The sequence below is a fragment of the Pristis pectinata genome, chromosome 23 (assembly GCF_009764475.1).
Source record: "Pristis pectinata isolate sPriPec2 chromosome 23, sPriPec2.1.pri, whole genome shotgun sequence".
Taxonomy (NCBI): domain Eukaryota; kingdom Metazoa; phylum Chordata; class Chondrichthyes; order Rhinopristiformes; family Pristidae; genus Pristis; species Pristis pectinata.
The window spans coordinates 10,385,996-10,405,420 of NC_067427.1; the positions used below are offsets into that span (position 1 = coordinate 10,385,996).

Genomic DNA, 19,425 nt, shown 5'->3' on the forward strand with positions numbered 1-19,425 from the left:
GAGAATTTGGAAAATTCGATGATCTCAAAGACTGGATGTGAAGAAATTAAATTTAAAATATGTAAAATATGATTCTTGCAATAACACAGAAAATTTAATATCCACCACAGAACAGGGATCCAGCTTCTGACTTTATTGGGGAAGTATGTGCAAATGCTTCTGGCAGATGTCAAGTCACCAGTTTAGTAGAATTTTCACAAAAATAGCAATTAGTATGTTACAATGGATTGCATCAGAAAGTGAGAATGAACAGAGGTAGAGAATGATAGAAAATATTCTGGCTTGAATCTTAATTAACTAGATTAAAAAAAAACTCCTAGAAGCTGGTTATCTGGTTTAATTTCAGACTTATTAGTTACTTCAAACAAAAATTCATTGACTTAAAATCAAACTTTATAGTGTGACTACTTAATATCTAATCTTGGTTTTAAATAAATAATTTGAACCTTTTTGAGGGAACTGTTTAAAAATCTATATAAAAACTGCACTTGCACTGATATAAGTATGTTCCTATTTTGTAGTGCCACTGGGAATTTTTAGTGTCAGCCTAGAGTTGAATGATCCTGGTGTGAAATGAAATTAGACTTTCTCATACAGAAGCTGCAGAACATTAGCATCAGTGCAAAGTAAAACTGCTTTGCTTCGATGCTGCTTTTGTAGTGTGAATTTGGGCATGGATAGGTTTTATTAAGCAAAATATCATTTCATAAGTTTAGGTCAGATATATGATAATAAATAGGAATGAGTATATTTATTTAAATCTATTTACCAAAAATTTGCATGATACACTCTAACTTGGCATAATTTTACACAAAAAACAAGCATTGGGGTAGAATTGTAATATTTGTCTTCAATTTTGATGTCTTTTGTTTAGTATAGTTTTTAAATGTATTAATTAGAATTAACTCTTTTTTTTCTAAATCCTGACTAGTTCCCCGGGTTTTTCTGCTGGGTCCGCCTGTTTCGGGGAAACTTTCTATTGTAAGTGCATTCTAAATTTAAACTATTTGTAAAGGTAGAAATTTTTATTAAAGTGTGAATGATTTTTTTTCAAATTTTGCTTATGGAGGACTAATGTTATTTTAAAATATGTCTGTGCTGCCTGATAAGTTTTGTATACTTCATGGCTCTATCAAAATGAATCTCTCAATCTACAGATATTTATCCTAACATTATCTTTAATTGATTATTTGATACATATTCATATAAGATTTGCTTTTAAGTTCTGTAAAACATGTTGATGTAACTTGATGTAGGCTTTTGCTTTTCTATCTCAGTTCTGAAAGATAAGACCTTCAATATTTTATTCAGTCTTCCTCAAATTGAATAGAGTACTGTTCTTACTAACTTCGTGATACTTCAGGTTACCTCAGGGAGATTTTCTCATTTCTTTGCTTTGATGTATTTTATTGATGCATTTAACACTCTCTGCAACCCTGTTAGGGTTGAAAGTTTAATTCAAATAATTTGTTTTTCTTTATTTGAAGTTTGCATCAATCATAACATTTTAGTATAAAGTTTATTGGCTTCAAAAAGTAAAATGAATGAAATGCTGCTTAAAATTGTCAGTATGCAGTTCATCACTAACCACTAAAATGACATAACATGATAGTTATGGTGTTCATCTAATATCCAGAGGCTGTGCATTGACTTGGACACATGAATTTGAATCTCACCATGGTATTTAGGAAACTCAAATTTGAATAACTTAAATATTTCTGGAAAAAGAACCTAGCAGTGTTTCAGTAATGATTACCCTTTTATCATAAAAATCCATTTATTCTGTAAATATCCTTTAGGCAATGAAATTGCCATCCTTACTTTGTCCAACAATGTTGTTGATTCTTAACTGCCCTCTGACATGGCCACAGAGTTCAGCTGCAATTAGGGATGGACAATAAATGGTGGCCTAGTCAATGATCCCAACATCCTGTGAATGCATAACTTAGTCTGTAATATTAGTCAGTAATAAGATCATTCTAATTATGCAGCAATTTAAATAAAATTGAAAAGATAGTGCTGAAAATTATGTTGATTGTTTCTGGTCTATAAAAGGGGTAAATTCAAGTTTCTGGTACAGTAGGGTGTTTTTTTTATTATTGTGCTTCAATTAAACAGTTAGTTTCCTTGTCCCAATTACCTTCCCATTTTCCTTTGGACCTTTCATGAGTTGATAATGGCTGGACATGTATGGCCTAATAGTATTTTGATGTTCTTAGAATTCTAACGGGCAGCACTCAATAAAGCAGATGTTAGTTCACTCTATAATGTTAAAATTCTTCTACGTTGCATGTGTTTGCTGCTCTGCTAGACAATTTAATTTCTCTGCTCTGTTTTGTTGTTCTTGCCATCTCCTGTCATTTTGTTATTCCTCTGCACCAACCAAGGGTTGATCTTAGTGACAGTTTTTGGCAGTAACCAGAAAAAATATGGTTTCCATTAGTTGTCAATGCAGTCACAAATGGGCAAAACCTGAAGATCACAATTTAAAAATGGTGGCATAATTAGGAAATAATTTCACATGTTCAAATATAAAATGCTTTACTACAAGTAGAAAATTATTCAATTAAATAAAAATAGTTTTAAGTCTTTCTTCAAGTTCAAAATAGGGATCCAGCAATTATCTTTTGAAAATTGGTGTTTGGGTCTCTTTTAATAATATAGCTAGGCTTCTACCATGTATTGGAGCAGTTCTTTTGATGGTATACCTGGGATAAGATCTGCAGGAGAGTGGAAGGGAAGAAGGACCATCACCGTTGGAAATTCTGTGCATCATTCTTGCTCTTTGTTGGTTTGTAGTGAGCCAAGTTTAAATTTTTAAAAAAAGAGGAAAGTTTGGTTTTGGTGATGGCTGTCACATAGGTCAATGTAATCCCACAAAAACTTGATGAGAGCAGGTCTAACATCCACTGTGGACATCACTAACTGATGTTGCTCATAGAGTTCTTAAAAAGGAATTTGGGCGAGTTTGAAACACATGGTATTACCATATAAATTCGTTAAATTTTTTTAAATTAGGAAAGCAGATGTGAGAAGAACCAATTTCTACCTCAGGAATGACAACTTCCATTAAAATTTAAATTTGACAACAATTTTAAAAATAACATATATTTAAAAAAAAGGAAAGGGTATGAAGAGTTGACTAATTGAATTAGTGGAGCTAATTTCAGTTGAAGTATTGGAGTTCGTTTAATGTGCTGCATTGTCTCTTTCTGTGTTGTTGTTTCTATGATTTGAGAATTCATTTTGTTCTTAGTTTCATGTGAAGAAGTTTACAACCAGATGCCTTAGCGTTTCTGGTGTCCATTCTCTTTCCTTTCACAGAAATATTTGCTATATTAGTCTTTTTCAACTCCTTCGTATTTCATCTAATGTCACAATACTCCTCAAGGCATCCATCTATATTCTCATTGTTCTGAATACTAATTGTCTAAATTTCCTCAAAGCAAAAGATTTCTGAAATAAAAATGATGAAAAGTTGTCAGCTTGAAATATTGATTCTACTATCTCTTACAGTTGTTGCCTGATCTGCTGAGTATGTCCAATATTTTCTGAATCAGAATCAGGTTTATTATCACTTGCGTATGTCAAGAAATTTGTAGCAAAACAACAAATCTAAATTTTCTTCCTGTGAAAACAAAAAAGTCAACTTTTATCTTTCATTCATAATTTTCTTTTAGATTTATACTTTGCACATTAATATCTGTTTCTATATTCTCTTTTTATTTTTGTTTTTGTGATGTTAAAGATTTGTTGAGAACTCAGGAATGGGGCACATTTCTCCTTGCATCTCCGTGGACAGTTTAAGGGCAATAACTCTGTGTCTTACTTATCCAAAGACATTAGTTATACAAATTATAAAGCACTTTTTAAAATCATTGCTTGTTTGGTACTTCTCAAATTGCTTGAGTATAGTATTGCCATAGTTGGTTCTTAAAACCTTGAAATGTAGTCTTAAACCTCCATTCGGCTTTGCTCTCAAATGTGAGATTTTGTATTTACTTTTACTAGGCCAAGTTGCTGTGTGACCAGATCAACACAAACCTCCTCACTTTGGATAATATGCTAGCTGGTGGAAAATCCGAGTCTGCAGATGAAATTCAGAAGTTAAAAGCCAAAGCTCAGGTATTGAAAATATTTACAATTTTGACAATGACAATTTTGTGATGTGTTGTTTGCAGGTATTTAAATTGGGTGTGTGGTCTGCTCCTTATTGCAGATAGCAGATGTATGAAATTGATGAACATAATATGGATTGACAGTGTAAATAGGATTATGTATATCATATGTACACTTAAATAAATTGCTATTTTTTGGTTTAATTTTATTTTAAAATTAATAACATTGTTTAAAAGTACTAGCAGCCCTCAAAGTCTAATCTGCACCTGTTATTTAGGTGTGGTACTATATTGGTTGGCTGTTTGACTTGGGATTGCTACAAGTAAGCACGATTTCATCCTTACTTAATCTGAAAACAGATATGCACTTCTGGCAGATGTTCTTCAGTCTTGCCTCCTCATTCCAGGAATACTGATGCCTATTCTAGAATTCTAACCACCAAACAAGTTTTTTTTTAATTGATTCTTGGGAGCATGGGAGTTGCAAGAAGGCCATGTTATTGACTGCCTAATTGCCCTGGGGAATATGATGTGAGTTCTGCACTCCATGTATTAATACTATACTGTTAGATACGGTGTTCCAGAATTTTGACCCAGTGATAATGAAGGAATTGTGATGTACTTCCAAGTTAGGATGGTGTATGATTTGGAGGGAACCTAGAGTTTTTTTTTCCCTATGCCCCTTTTATTCTTGTCCTTTTTAGGTTTAGAAGTCACAGATTTTGGGAGGTGCTGTTTTGGAAGGCTTAGCAAGTTGGTGCATTGCATTGCAACATGTAGGGAGACATGTGGAGCAGTAGTGTGTTTGTGATGGAGGGAGAGAATGTGTAGAAATGTGAATATAATATCACTTAGGCTATTTTATCATGGATGGCATTGACCTTATTTATGTGAGTTGCACCCATCTAGAGAAGCAGAAGGAACCCCATTAAACTCCTGTCTTATGCTTTACAGATATAGGGAAGACACAGGAGGTAGGCAATTTGCAGCAAAATATCCAGCTTGCTCGTGTTGCCATGGAGTTTATTTGGCAGGTCCAGTTCAATTTCTGGTCAATGGTGATTCCCATGATGTGAAATGTAGGGCATTTGTAGATGGTAATGTCATTGAATATGTAATTTTTAGACTTCTTGAAGATGTCTTTTTTTGGGTAGTCATGTAGCATAAATGTTACTTGTCACTTAATCAGCCTAAGCTTGAAAGTTTTCCAAGTTTTGAGTACGTGGGCATAAATTGCTTCATTATCTGAAGAATCATGAAAATGGAGTCAGATCAGCCCTATGTTTATCAATCCATTTTAAATCCCATCATATTGACAAGATCTAGAAACAGACATTCTCCTGGACAAACTGATTTTGTGTGTGTTTGTGATTAAGGGTGTTTTGTGATGTTGACATACTTGCTGCTTTTTTGATATTTTACATTCTATGAATCTTGGTTCATTTGGAGCAATTGAGTTTGGTCTTATTTCAGTTTTTCAATAATAAATGCTGTCCATTTAAATTAATTTAAGTAATGCAGTAGTGTGGAAATGGATGAAAAGTAGAGATACTCAGAGCTAATTAGAGGAATAAAATTCTGCTCAGGGGAGATGACAGCTCTGGAAAAATGATTGTAGAGCAACTCCTTAAAGAACAGCAGGAGCATTAATTATCTTCTTGGCATACTAGTTCTTGATTTGGAAAAAATCATAATTATGTCAGTCTATAATAATATCCTTTTCTGGGTTTTAAAGTTTTGGCTGGCCAATGCTTTTATAACTTTTTTTCTGACTATGGGGAGATGTGCTCACTCTGTCAAGAAATTAAATCAGATTTGATATAGGAAATGCTTTCACAAATACTGATCTGAAACAGAAAGAGAATGATTTTAAGCATTACTTATTTATGATTTATTTCAAAGCTTATTACAGCTACTACAACAACTTGCCTTTGCACTGTATCAAAAAATGGACACAGTGGCTTTCTTCACAAAGACATAAACTAAAAAAAATCACTTTAAGATAAGATAATATATCTTCATTTGTCACATGCATATCGAAACACACAGTGAAATGTATTATTTTGCGTAGAGTGTTCTGGGGGCAGCCTGCAAGTGTCTCCATGCTTCCAGCGCCAACATCGCATGCCCACAACTTCCTAACGTGTATCACCTTTGGAATGTGGGAGGAAACCAGAGCACCTGGAGCACAAAACAAACTGCTGGAGGAGCTTAGCAGGTTGAACAACATTTGTGTTCCTGATGCAGGGTCTCGACCTGAAACGTCAACTACCCCTTTGCCTCCACAGATGCTGCTCAACCTGCTTTCAGCAGTTTGTTTTTTGCTCCAGGTTAAAGCATCTGCAGTCTGTTGTGTCTCCACAGATGTTATTTGCACCGCAGTTGAGTTGCACTGTTTGTGGGCAAATTCATGGATCATGCAGTTATTGGTTTCATGGACATTTTCTGCAGCTAACTAGCTAGTGCTTCAGATTTACATTTAACTATTAAGTGGTTCAAAATAATTTAGTACAGCTGTCATTTGTTCAAATGAAATAAGTATAACATTAATCCTGTGGTACTGTACAGCTGCTTGTGTCTCAACTCGCATCAAGGTCCTTCACCTTGAGCAAGCTTACTTAAAGTGGCACATCAGTTTGACCATCCATATTTGAAATTCCTCCATAGCTTTATCCCTACCTATCTCCCTGTAATCTCTTAACCTACTACCCACCAAGATATCTGTGCTCCTCCAATTCTAGTCTCTTTATCATCTCCTATTTTAATCATTTCAACATTGGAAACCATGTATTCAGCTGCTAAAGCTCATTATAAAGCCCCATAAGGTCCTCCCTGAATTTCTCTACTTCTCCAAATATCTTTCCTCTTTAAGAAACTCCTTAAAACCTTTCTCTGTGACCAAGCTTTTATCATCTGCCCTAATACCTTCTTATATGGTTCAGTGTAAATATTTGTTTGAAACTGCTTATGTGAATTGCCTTGGACTGCTTTGCTATATCAAGGCCACTATGTAAATATGAGTTGTTCTTACTTTTATAAGAATGGTATTGGATAAATCCTGCTTATAGGAATGGTATACATATGTTTGGGAAAGTTGCAGGTGAATGTCAGCTTTTTCAAGAAATAATACTTCCAGTATTTGCTCTGCATTTTCCACAGGCATGTTTGGTCTCCCTGTACTTGAGGGTTGTGTGCATTATTGAATTTTCTTACATCTTCATAAATTGGAAGTACAGCAGAGCCAATTACTTCAGAAGTGCCATTAATTGCACAGTATAATAGGCCAATGGCCTCTTAGTAGCGTAAGCCATAAACTCACCAGTTCCTCCAGTGAAAGATGACATTTTAAAGATAAAATTAGAATTTTACTGGCTCCCTGAAACTTTAATTAACTTCCTTCACTGGTCAGTGTTGCACACAATGGAATGATAATCAGTTTCTCAAGATAATAAACTCAATTACTTTCAGATTATGAATGCACTTTGTTAAAATTTAATGACTTGAATTTACATGTTTTGTGACTGAGTATACAGGAATTAGTAATTTATCCTGGTATAGTTCATTAAGCATTAAAACAATTACATTAGCAAAAGAATGTAGTAGTGTAAAATCTGAATCATTTATTTCAGGTTTAAATGAAGAAATAAAATCAACAATTTTGAGTTGAGCAGCCCTGTGTTTTGATATTGATTGTGATCATATAATTTCCATGAAGTATTTAAATTTCATGGACATTTCATTAAAATTGAGAACAAATAATATTGCAGGTTGAGGGTTTGTGGGGAGGAGAAGAGTACAGGCAGGATAATAATCCAAGAGGCAATGCAATTAAAATGATTTCAATTCTAATATTTATTATAGGAATTTTACTTTGTTTAGTTAATGTATTGAATAAATAGGATAGATGATGATAATCAGAGGAGATAATTTTATATCCCACTTTCAGGTCTGACTATCACTCTGGTTAATTTGTTCTTTCACTGCATATAAATTGGATCTTACAGATATTTCTTGTGCATCCTCCATGTCCAGGAAATTACAAAACTGTGGCTGAAGATTGTAAATATGAATTGTAGCCAATTTGGACATATTTACTAACTTTTTTTCCCAGATATCCTAAAAGCACAAAACCAATTTTAATAGATCACTTGGTGCAGCAGGACTACACAAAATGAGTCTGTAACTTCTGTCAATGTTGCACTTCAAAGGGATGAAGCAGACACTAGCTGCTGCAGCAACCAGCACGATCCACCACAAACAGACAGTGAGACTAAAAGCAGTGAGTCCATACTCCCACTGCGATGGACCATGGGTCTCGGGCCAAACCACCACTGGGACCCAGTAACTGTCAAAAAAAGGTGCCTGCCGATTCTTTTCACTTTTCTCCTTCAGCCTAATCATGTAGGGGCTTTGGAATTCTTTTTGAACTTCGCTCTGAATATTCACCCTCTCATCTCTTTGCAATTCTCTTTTGCTTTGCAGGATATTCCCAATACACTATGGGCAAAGCTGATCCTAGAACGGCTGTCAAAAACGGACTGCATCAAACGGGTAGGAATCGCTCCTGTAGGAATAGTCAAAGAGCAATTACACAGCATGCACACGTACTTGGTATTCAGCAGTGGAATGAGTAGGGGATTGGTTCAGGCAGTGGCTGATTGCTCTGTTGAACAGCAGTGGGGGAGTTTGAAAGTTTATTAAGAGGATAAAGTGCAGGATGAGTGTGTGCATATGCTAATCTGATAGTTGAATGTTGATCAAAGACTAAACACAGAATCCAACTGATTGCCTGGAGCAGTATTCAGGGCTGGGATGGGCCATGTCACCCAGTAACCAGACAAACTAGTCAAATAGAAGCTATACAGTCAGTTTCTGTTTAGTGAGTAAGCTTTGCAGTACAATTTTATTTAATATATGTACTTGGTAGAATATACATTACAATACCAAAATATGCAAAAGAACACTCGTTTTAACAGTAACAAGAGTATTTAATAATATTATTTCACTTTCAGTTAGTTAACTTCAATATGAATTCTGTACTGAGTTTCTGTTTGTTATCTCGTATATGGATGTCCTTAAATATTTGTTACATCCTTACGATGACATTAAAACTGTGATCTTCACGTAGGATGGAACTTAATCCAGACAAGTGTAAAGTAATGCACTTTAGGACATCAAATTTTGTTAGGACGTATAAAGTAATTGGCAGTGGCATTAGGAACATTGAGACCTTGGGCTGCAAGTCCATAGGTTCCTGGAAGTGGCAACACAAGCAGCTAGGGTAGAGAAAAAGGCATTTGATATGCTTGGCTTCATGGGCCGAGGCATTGAGTTTAAGAGTTGGGACATCATGTCGCAGCTGTGCAAAACATTGATTAGACCACACTTGTTATGTAGCGTTCTGGCCGCCACACTACAGAAAGGATGTGGTACCAATAGTGTGCAAAAGAGATTCACCAGGGTGTTGCCTGGAAAGAAGGGCTGTAGTTAAATGGTGAGATTGGATAGGCTGGGTTTATTCCCACTGAAACGTAGGAGGCTGAGGGGTGACCTTATAGAGATTTACAGAATCTTTTTTCCAGGGCAGGGGAATCTAGAACCAGAGGGCACAGGTTTAAGGGAAGAGGGGAGAAGATCTAAGGGGTAAGTTTGTCATACAGAGGGTGGTGAATATTTAGATATAGCTGCCAGAGCAGGCAGTTGAGGTACATAAAATTACAATGTTTAACAGGCATTTGGACAGGTAATTGGATAGGAAAGGAGAAGAGGGATATGGGTCTAATGCTGGCAAATGGGATTAGGGTAGATAGTCCACCCTGTCAAGATTCCTCAGGATCTTAATATATTTCAACCAAGTCTGCTCTCACTCTTCTAAACTCGAGTAGATACAAGCTTAGCCTGTCCAATCTTTCCTCATGAGACATCCCACCCATTTCAGGCATTATCCAGTAAATTCTATCTGTACTGTTTCCAGTGCATTAACATCATTTAAAGGAGGATAAACATTGTAATTCTGTACTGCGTTTCAGTGGGAATAAACCCAGCCTATCCAATCTCTCCATTTAACGACAGCCCTCCTTTCCAGGCAACACCCTGGTGAATCTCTTTTTAAAGAAGAACAATATTGTACAATTGTACTCCTTATCTGGTCCCATCAATGCCTTGTATAACTGAAGCATAACCTCAGTTTCTTCATCCAAGTCATTTATATAAATCATAAAAAGTTAGTCAGAGCACCAATCCCACTGGCACCCTACCCATTATATCTTGCCAACCAGACAAGGACCCATTTTTGCTACTGTTTCTTGTTAGCCAGGCAATCTCCTATTCATGCCTATAAATAACCTCCTACATTATGAGCTTTTATTTTTTGCAATAACCTTTGATGTGGCAGCTTATCAAATACCTTCTGGAAATCTAAGTATCGTACATCCACTGGTTCTGCTTTATCCACATCAGAAGTTACTTCAAAGAATTCCAATAAATTGGTCAAACATGATTTCCCTTTCACATAACCATGTTAACTTTGTCTGATTACTTTGCATTACCACTTTCCCTCCCACCCACCCACCCACCTTGACGGTTCTTACCATCTCAATATGCATCTGAGTCAATGATCTCCATACTTCCAGGGTCTGCTGAACTGTCTGTGGAACTGTGCCAAGCATCTTAGCTCACTGATAATAAACAAATGAGGCAATTTCCCATGGTTGTGCAACTGATCTCTAATAGATTGTGTACTGATTTGGACTTGAATCAATTCCTTGTCCAGTTTGTTTAAAGGTGTGTAAGCTAATGTAACATGCAGTTTGGTTCAGGCTTCAGCTGTTCTAAAAATATATTCAGTATTGTTATTGGTCTGACAGTCCCCTTGGCTTTATTGTCAGCACTGTTTGGGTCCAGCTGTTACAAAGTTTGGAAAAAAAAGTCCAGCTTATTATTTTGCTGCTGAGATATTGGTGGTGTGGTTGGATAATGCAAAGTTCTGTAAGTTAAAAACAAGCAATTGAAAACCACAGACTCAAAAATCACATGCATTTGCTGCACGTGGTGTTACAGTGTAGTGTTAGTGGATGATGCATTCCCTCCTTTGCATTTACATTACAGTTGAAACGCAACACCAGAAGTGGAAATCCTGGTGTTCTAGGTTCTCAGTTTCTGTTCTGTTTAGAAATTGAGCAGAACTAGCAACATAATTCACATGTGCCTCCTGTGTATTAGGCAGCATTTCTAACATCTTATAGTGAATTCTGACTCAGCCTGATGTCTTTATTAGTAAGGGCAGTTGGTTTAATTTCTCTACATAAAGTTAATACGCACTATTATTAAATCTATAGTTCACAAAACTAATACTGTTATGTGTTCAGTAGAGAGCATGGTCGCTGACAAATATATGGACTAAGTTCTGTTGATTATCAAGTGGAGTTAAGCTCCAGCTAGCGCTCACGACCCTGTGACGTGAAGAAGTCAAAAGGTTACACCTACCGCCTCAATTGCCTTTTTTCCTCTTCCACAGCAGACTATACTACGGCTGCTATAATTATACCTATTTAAATGAAAAGCATGCTTTGTCTCTCCCAGTTATCTAGTCCTAATTATTTCTATCTCCCCTTTTTGTTTTTCTTAAGCACCCCTTTTATGCTTATCAATCTCTTTTCTGATTAACTCCCTATGGATGTATTAATTATTTCTTGGCAATCGTTTATTAGATGTATTAGTGCAAATTCTGTGGTCTCTGCTGATTTTCATCAATTCCCTGTTGCTAATTTGACCATATTCTTTCAGCATACAGTCTGAAGGTGTGAGCACTTTCAGTCTTAACCTCTTTTCAGTTTGTCTCCCATTTGTGGTTACAAGATTCTAACTTGTTGAACGTGAAAATCACGAGTTATTTTCTGTCCTTCCGGCAGGCCACACCTAAGAGAGGTGGTAGTCTAGTGAGTCAAAAGGACTAGCCCTGTGAAATCTCAATATTGTGTCTAGACTTCAAGAAGTCCCTTCACATCAGGTCAAATGCAGGTGGGAGAAGTACTACATGCATAACAGCAGGTGGGAGAAGTATAGAGAGTAGCATGGGGTCAGAATATACTCTGGATGGGGACTTCAGTCTATTACTGAGATTGACCTGGTATCTCCACCAATGATTGGCTAGCCAAAACCTGATCAATGTAGCTGCTATATTGGGTTTGCAGCTGTTGGTGGGTGAACCAAAAAGAGGAATAGATCTATTTAAAATAAAAAGAGAAAATGCAGCACATCCGACAGCCTCTGTGGGGAGATCAAAACAGAGTTAATATTTCAGGTCAGGATTAGGTAAACCTAGGAATAGAACATTTTAAGTTGCAGAGAAAGGGGAGGGATTTCTAGCCGCTGCAATTTTTTGCTTTTTGACATACCTACTTGATATTGTCTTTACCAGTCTACCTGTTATTAATACAGCTATATACAATGGTATAACCATCAAACAGTTCTTATAAAGATTAAGTTCCATCATGATGTGTAACGTCACAAGTTTGCAAAATGCTGATGCTACACATTACGATCACATCCAGCAATTCAAAATTAGGCACACATGATGCACCATGGGCCATCAGCAAGAACAAAATTGTGCTCTACAACCTCATGGTGTAGCATTTGTTTCACTTGACCATTATCAAACTATGCAACCAACTCTGATCTACCTAAAAAATAAACTGCCAACTGGGCAAAACTACAATGCAAGACTATACGCTAGCTAAGCGGAAGCATCGTGCATTAGCCAGAATTAAGCAATTCAGCAATTACCAGATCAAATCAAAACTATTCATTCATGGATGGTGTTGGATGATGAAACAGCTAATGGGAGATGCTGATCCCAGGAAAATCCCCATTCTCAACAATGCTGAAGCACAGCACGTCAGTGTCGGAGACAAGGCATTTGCAACTATTTTCAACCACTAAGCGCACTGAAGATTCATTATGATCTACTCCTGAGGTGGTTACAGTTGGGGAAACCATTCTTCAGCCAGTTTGATTCACTCATTAAAATTATAAGAGACGTAAATCGGGCAGATAGAATCTTTCTCCTATGGAAGGGGTATCAAAAACAAGAAGACATGGGTTTGAGGTGAGAGGAAGGAGTTTTAAAGGAGATTTGAGGTGAATATTTTTTACATAGACTAGATGATCTCTCATAGTGATGTATCTGATTCTACCTCCTCCTGCAGCACCAAGCTGTCGGAGGAAGTGGTGGAATCAAATGCAATCACCATGTTTAAGAGGCACTTAGACTGGCTCTCGAATAGGCAAGGCATAGAAGGATACGGACCTAATGTGGGAAAATTGGATTAGTGTAGATGGGCAAAAAGGTCAGCATGGACGTTGGAACTGAAGGGCCTGTTTCTGTGCTGTACAGCTCTTTGACTCAATACGATATTATGAGATGCAGGGATTGGTTATGGGATCCAACATGCTGAAGAGTTGCACTTGAACTAATCATACTAAATAAGTTATTTCAGTATAGCTACATTATCATCAACCAGACTGAGTAATATTGTCCAGGCATGCCTTGCCCACAGAAGCAGTTCAAATCTAATCCAGGTAATCATCACTACAGCAGCAATGATGCAGCATCAAATGGCCCTTGCTCACCTTTTACTACAAATTGCTGTTCATTTTCCACCAAGACCATTTAACTGCAAAATTTGTTACAGCCTTAGTTCAAACGCAGATTAAAAAGCTGATCTCTAGTGCTGAGATGCAGCTATTTCCAGTGGTGACTACACTAGACACCAAAGTAATATTTAACTAAATTTAGCATCAAGGAGTCTTAGTAATACTCAGCACTGGTTGTTGTCATATATTAATACAAAGGAAGATGGTTGTGGTAGTTGGAGTTGATCATTGCAGCCCTAGGATATTAGTACAGGAGTTGTTCAAGACACTGGCTTAGGCCAAGCCACCTTCAATTACTTCCCATGGGCATACATTCAGTAAGGAGATCGGGCTTGGCAAGTAACATCTGCGCAGCACATGTACCAGGCAATGACCATTTCCAACAAAAGCTGGTTTTAATACCTTCCATTAGCACCAATTATCAACATCTTGGGGATCACCAATGACTATAGACTTAACAAAAGTTATGTAGGTAATATAGTTATTCCAAGAATTGGTCATACATTTTTACATTAATTCTATTCTAACCCATTTTATTCTCCCCACATTTCCCCATCAACTGAGCCCCTCCCCCGCCCCCAAGAGTCTACCACTCACCTGACATAGGTGCTGCCTCAGGCAGGGCTGAGTATGCTGTGTTAAGTCAGAAGTCACCTGATATCCCAAAGATTTTCCTATTGACTGTAAGGCGTACCAGAATATAATTGAATTCCTTCCACTTGCCTGGATGAGTGTAGTTCCATTGGTATGTAAGAAGCTTGCAGGATGAACAACACACATGGTTGACAGCTGATTTACCAGCCCAAACCTTCATTTCTTCCACCACAGCAGAGCTTGGCTGCAGTGTATACAACTTCTACGAAATGCTCTGCAGCAACTAGCCAAGGCTGCTTCAATGTCACCTCCCAGACTGTTGACCTCTGCCATCCAGAAGAACAAGGCAGCAGGCATATAGGAACCCTCCTCCTGCAAGTTCCCCTCTGTCACAATAAATCCTGATGTGGAATCCGTAACAAGTCTTGATGCAGGGGATTGACCTGAAATGTGGACCATCCCTTTACCTCCACAGGTGTTGCTTGACCCACAGAGTTCTTCCAACAGTTTGATTTTTGCTGGAAATGTATCACTGTTCATTCATCATTGCTGGGCTTAAGTCCTGGAGTTTCGCACCCAGCATCACTCTGGTGGTACACTTATCACATAATCTGTGACGGTTCAAGAAAGTGGTCACCTTAAAGTAAATGAATTCAAGAGAATAATAGGCTATTCTGCACACCATATCTGTGCTGATGTTATGCTCCACATGAACCTCCTTCCACCTTATTTCTTCCCACCTATTAACACATGTTTCCTCCTCGTGTACATATCTAACAAAACCTTAAGTGCATTTATGGGATTTGCCTCAACTACTGTATGTGGTAGCAAGTTCCAAAGACTAACATTAATTTAAGCAGTGACAATGTTTCTAACACCAATTATTTCATGGTTGTGCAAACATCAGATCTACATGTTAAATTACATTCCTTTAGAAGTAAAGAACGTTTTTCAAATATTTGGAGTTCAAGGGAAATAAATGGCCCTCAGCCGATAAGAACTTGGGCCGCCTTAAGAGGGTTGAATGAGTTGGCCCACACACTCAGAGGCATCTGACATGTCGTGAGGTCTTGGAAGTCATATTGCTGAGGCCAAGGCCCCAGAACGCTTGATAGGAAGCAAGGCTTGTCGAGGGTTTTGACATTTATCATTGTTTTAAATAATTAAAAAGAAACAGTATTTAAAAAAACTTGAAAGCACCAAGTAAAGTAAATAAATAACTGAATGTCATTTTTCCCTGCTATTCTAAAGGGCTGGGAATCTCCATTCCGAAGGATGGGTTGACACTTGTATATACGGTTTGCCTGTTGTAGGATGGAAGAGCCTGATGTAGGATGGGAGTCTGATTCCACAGTTCAATCCTTGGGATTGCCATTGTGATTGAATCTGCTACTGGATTCCACATGGAATCCAATGATGGAACAGAATGACAGATCTTCCTGTATCTGTGGCACAGCAAATTCTAGATTTGTGACAGATCCACTTAAGTACGAAACTTGATTACTGAGTGGTTCCCTTTAGACTCCCATTATTATAGCCAATGAAAAGGACAAGTAACAATTTATGGAGAGTTATATGTGAATTGAGAGGTTCTAGTTAGGAAGCTGTCAAACCTGCTTTTTTTTCATTGGAAAAGCATATAGAGGGGAAGCCTAAGAATTATTTTTGGCAATGTGTTTTTCACTAAATGTTTGCAATTATTGGAAACAAATTTAATGAGGACATGCATGATTTTAAATTAATCAAATATAATAAAAATTCAGTTGAAGCTTTTTTAACAAATAAAATAAGACTTTATTTCCTTTTATCTCCTTGAGTTTTATTTGTTTTTACTGCTGTATAAATGACTTTAAAAGAGAATCAGTAAAGGTACTGTAACAAGACACTTTCCCTATAGAACCAGTTTTCACGAAGTAATAAGCTGCAGCCAGCAATTTGTTTAAAGCTAATCCCTTACAGTAGTGAAAACTTGTAAATTTGACACTTATAATGATTTTGGTATCCCATGATAAATTAAGGGAAAAAAACTGAGACTAAAGAAAGAACTTACAATAAGTGCCTGGAAAGCAGGAGAGAGCATAACAAGGGAGAATACAAAGAGATTAGGAGAGAAATCAGAAAATACTTTGGAATGCAAAAGGGAACTAAGAAACTAAATTATCAAGGAAAAAGAAAATATTCTTTGGGCAGATAAATATAAGAAGAAATGTTGGGAAGGGAATAGGGCCACTAGAGACAGCCAGCATAAAATCAAAGGTTAGATAGTGAAATAACAGAAACATTAAATAATTACTTTACTTCACTATTTATCAGGTAGACCGATCTGGTCAATGTAACAACAGGCGATGAAACTAAATGTGATGGCATGGCATTTAAAATAAAAAAAGAGACATATTAACTAACTTAATCAAACTCAAAGACAATAAAACCCATGGTCCAAATGGTTTATATCTACACATTATAAAATAATCTAGGGAAGTAATAGCAGATTACAAAAAAAAATAATTGTTAAGAAAAGATGCAGTGCCAGAGAACCAGTGAACAGCTAGTGTAATAACTATATTTAAGAAGGGAGATGAAACGTGTGTGGGGAATATAGAACAGTGATGGTAAAAATTATAGAAATACAAATGACATTAGAAGAACAGCGAGAAGCTTAAAATACATTAAGTAATCAGCATGAACATATGAATAAGAGCAGGGACACACCCATTGAGCCTGCTCTGCCATTTAAGCATGGCTGATCTGATTACCAACTCCGCAATGCCATCTATTCGTGTAATTTTTCACCTCCTTGCTTATCAAGATTCTATCTACTTCTGCCTTAGAAATACTCACAGACTCTGCTTACACCACCCTTTGAGGGAGAGAGTTCCAAAGACTCAGAAACTGCTGAGAGAAAAAAAGTCTTATCCCTGTCCTAAAATGGCATCCCCTTATTTTAAGAATAGTTTTAGATTCTCCCACAAGAGGAAGCATAGTCTCCACATCTGTCCTGTCAAGAACCCTCAGGCTCTTGTATCTGATATTGGTTTCCAAAAGGAAAGACTTGCTTGTCCAGTCTTTTTGAATTCTAGGAAGAGGTAATCAACTGATTAGAAAAGGAGATCACGGTTAATGTAATTTGTCTAGAATTGCAAAATCACATCATTAAGGTGTCACATAATATGTTAAGGAATAAGGTCAGAGCATGCAAAGTCAGGGGACGAATAAAAAAATGGATAACTATTTGGTTTCAATTCAGAAAGCAGGGAGTTTGGATAAAACATAAATATTCAGAGAAATGGAAGTGGAAAGTAGGATCCCACAGGGGCACCTGCTAGGACCCTGTTATAAATTCTCAAGTGCAATTAGGAATAGTCAATAAATGTTGGCCTTCCTAGCCATGACATTATCTCATGAGTGAACAAGAAGGAAGTGGCAATAATATACTTAGCTGATAATAACGTATTCAAGCTCCAGCTGAGAAAGATGGTGTACAGACTTAGGATAGTAGTTTGATGATAAATGGTCAAGAGAGGATTTTAAGGAGGCAGGATATGATGGCCTATAATTTAAAAGAGGTGTTGAATTAGCAGTGTGAAGATATTATGCTATCTACTTTACATTGCGTTGAGCTAGATGAATCATTCAGACATGCAATCACTGCACCAGTTTTCAAGGCTTTTCAAATTTGGCCCTCTGAGTTCAAGACCTTTGCAGGATTTCAGCACGTAACTGACTGACACTTCAATGCAATGTGATAGAATGCTGCCTTCTTCAATGAGGTTAATGCAAAACCCTTTTGCTTGTTCAGGCAAGCAGAAAGCACAATGTTTGTCTTACCCAGTATTTATCCCTACCCAACACAACCATACAGATCAGCTGGTCATCTACCTCATTGGTTGTAGGAAATTGCAGTTTGCTTATATATCAACATTTTGAAAGTAATTCTTTAGCTGAAAATCCATTTAGATCCTGAAAATGAAAGCACAATGTAAACACCAACTTGCATGTATATAGGGCCTCCAATGCAATGATATGAACCAATGTGCTGATTATAAATGCTAATCCTTTCGTTAGATTTTGTGACCTTAATCAAGCTGTTGCCCTAAGTGGATTTAAATTACTAGAGTACAGTTCTGATATTTTGCAGCATTATTGGTGTTCTGAGTGGTGAGGCTGTTCAGATGTTAAACTAATTAATTAACTTGTTTTAGTTTCAACTTTAAAGAATGACATTGTATTGAACCAAACAAATGAATGTGGCTAAATATGTTCCAATTATAAAACTATCCAATTACTTTTAGCTGCTTTGACTTTATTCCAATAAAGACGAGAGTTCCTGAAGTGTATTTTTCCCTCCCAATTGAGAAACTGAATGGTAGTTTTTTTTATTAGCTGCAGTCAATTTTGTTTATTTTTAATAAAACAATACAGAGTAATAGCTCAAAGGTAATGGCAATGCATTTTCTTTAATGCTCAGGAGCATCCTATAATAGATCTTTTAAATTTTAATTTTTAATTTCTCACCCTTGTTATCTCATCCCTCCATGGCCTCTTATCTCCCTATCTTGTTAATTTCCTCCAGTCCTATAACCTTCTGTGATCTTGATACTTCACTGGACTTATTATCCCAGAATTTAATTGCTCCACTATTGATAGCTATCCCTTCAGCTGCCAAGGCCCTAAGCACTGAACTTCCCTCACTAATCCTTTATGCTTCTCCACTTTCTTCCCTTAAGATGCTCTTTAAAACCTATCTCTAACTATCTTTGGTCAGATTTCTTTGTGGTTCTTTGTCAAATTTGCTAATAGTCTTGTGGAATGTGTAGAATTCTTATACTACGTTAATGGTGCTATATAAACACAACTTGTTGTTATTGCAAAAAAATTCTGAGGAATTGGATTTCCTTCTATTTTTGGTGTGCTAAACTTGTGTTGCATCTAGTGCTAATATCTAATCAGATCCCTTCCAAAGGTAGTGGTTGGTGAGAAAGACATTCTGGTGGGTTATATCCAAAAATGTACTAAAACATGACTTGTACACTTGCTCAATTTAGGGCAGCAGGAAACATTT

At 36.7% G+C, this 19,425-nt stretch overlaps 1 protein-coding gene across 3 annotated transcripts in view; it reads left to right on the top strand.

Moving 5' to 3' along the window:
* The window catches only part of ak8 (adenylate kinase 8), a 112,740-nt gene that overhangs the window by 5,908 nt on the left and 87,407 nt on the right, over nt 1–19,425 (top strand). For 2 of the 3 annotated variants that reach the window (XM_052037060.1, XM_052037061.1), the window contains exons 3-5: nt 932–981; nt 4,012–4,125; nt 8,601–8,669. In XM_052037060.1, the coding sequence (XP_051893020.1) occupies nt 932–981; nt 4,012–4,125; nt 8,601–8,669 (233 nt within the window). Of the gene's footprint in view, nt 1–931; nt 982–4,011; nt 4,126–8,600; nt 8,670–19,425 lie in introns of those variants that run through there. The other variant, XM_052037062.1, reaches the window with a different exon arrangement.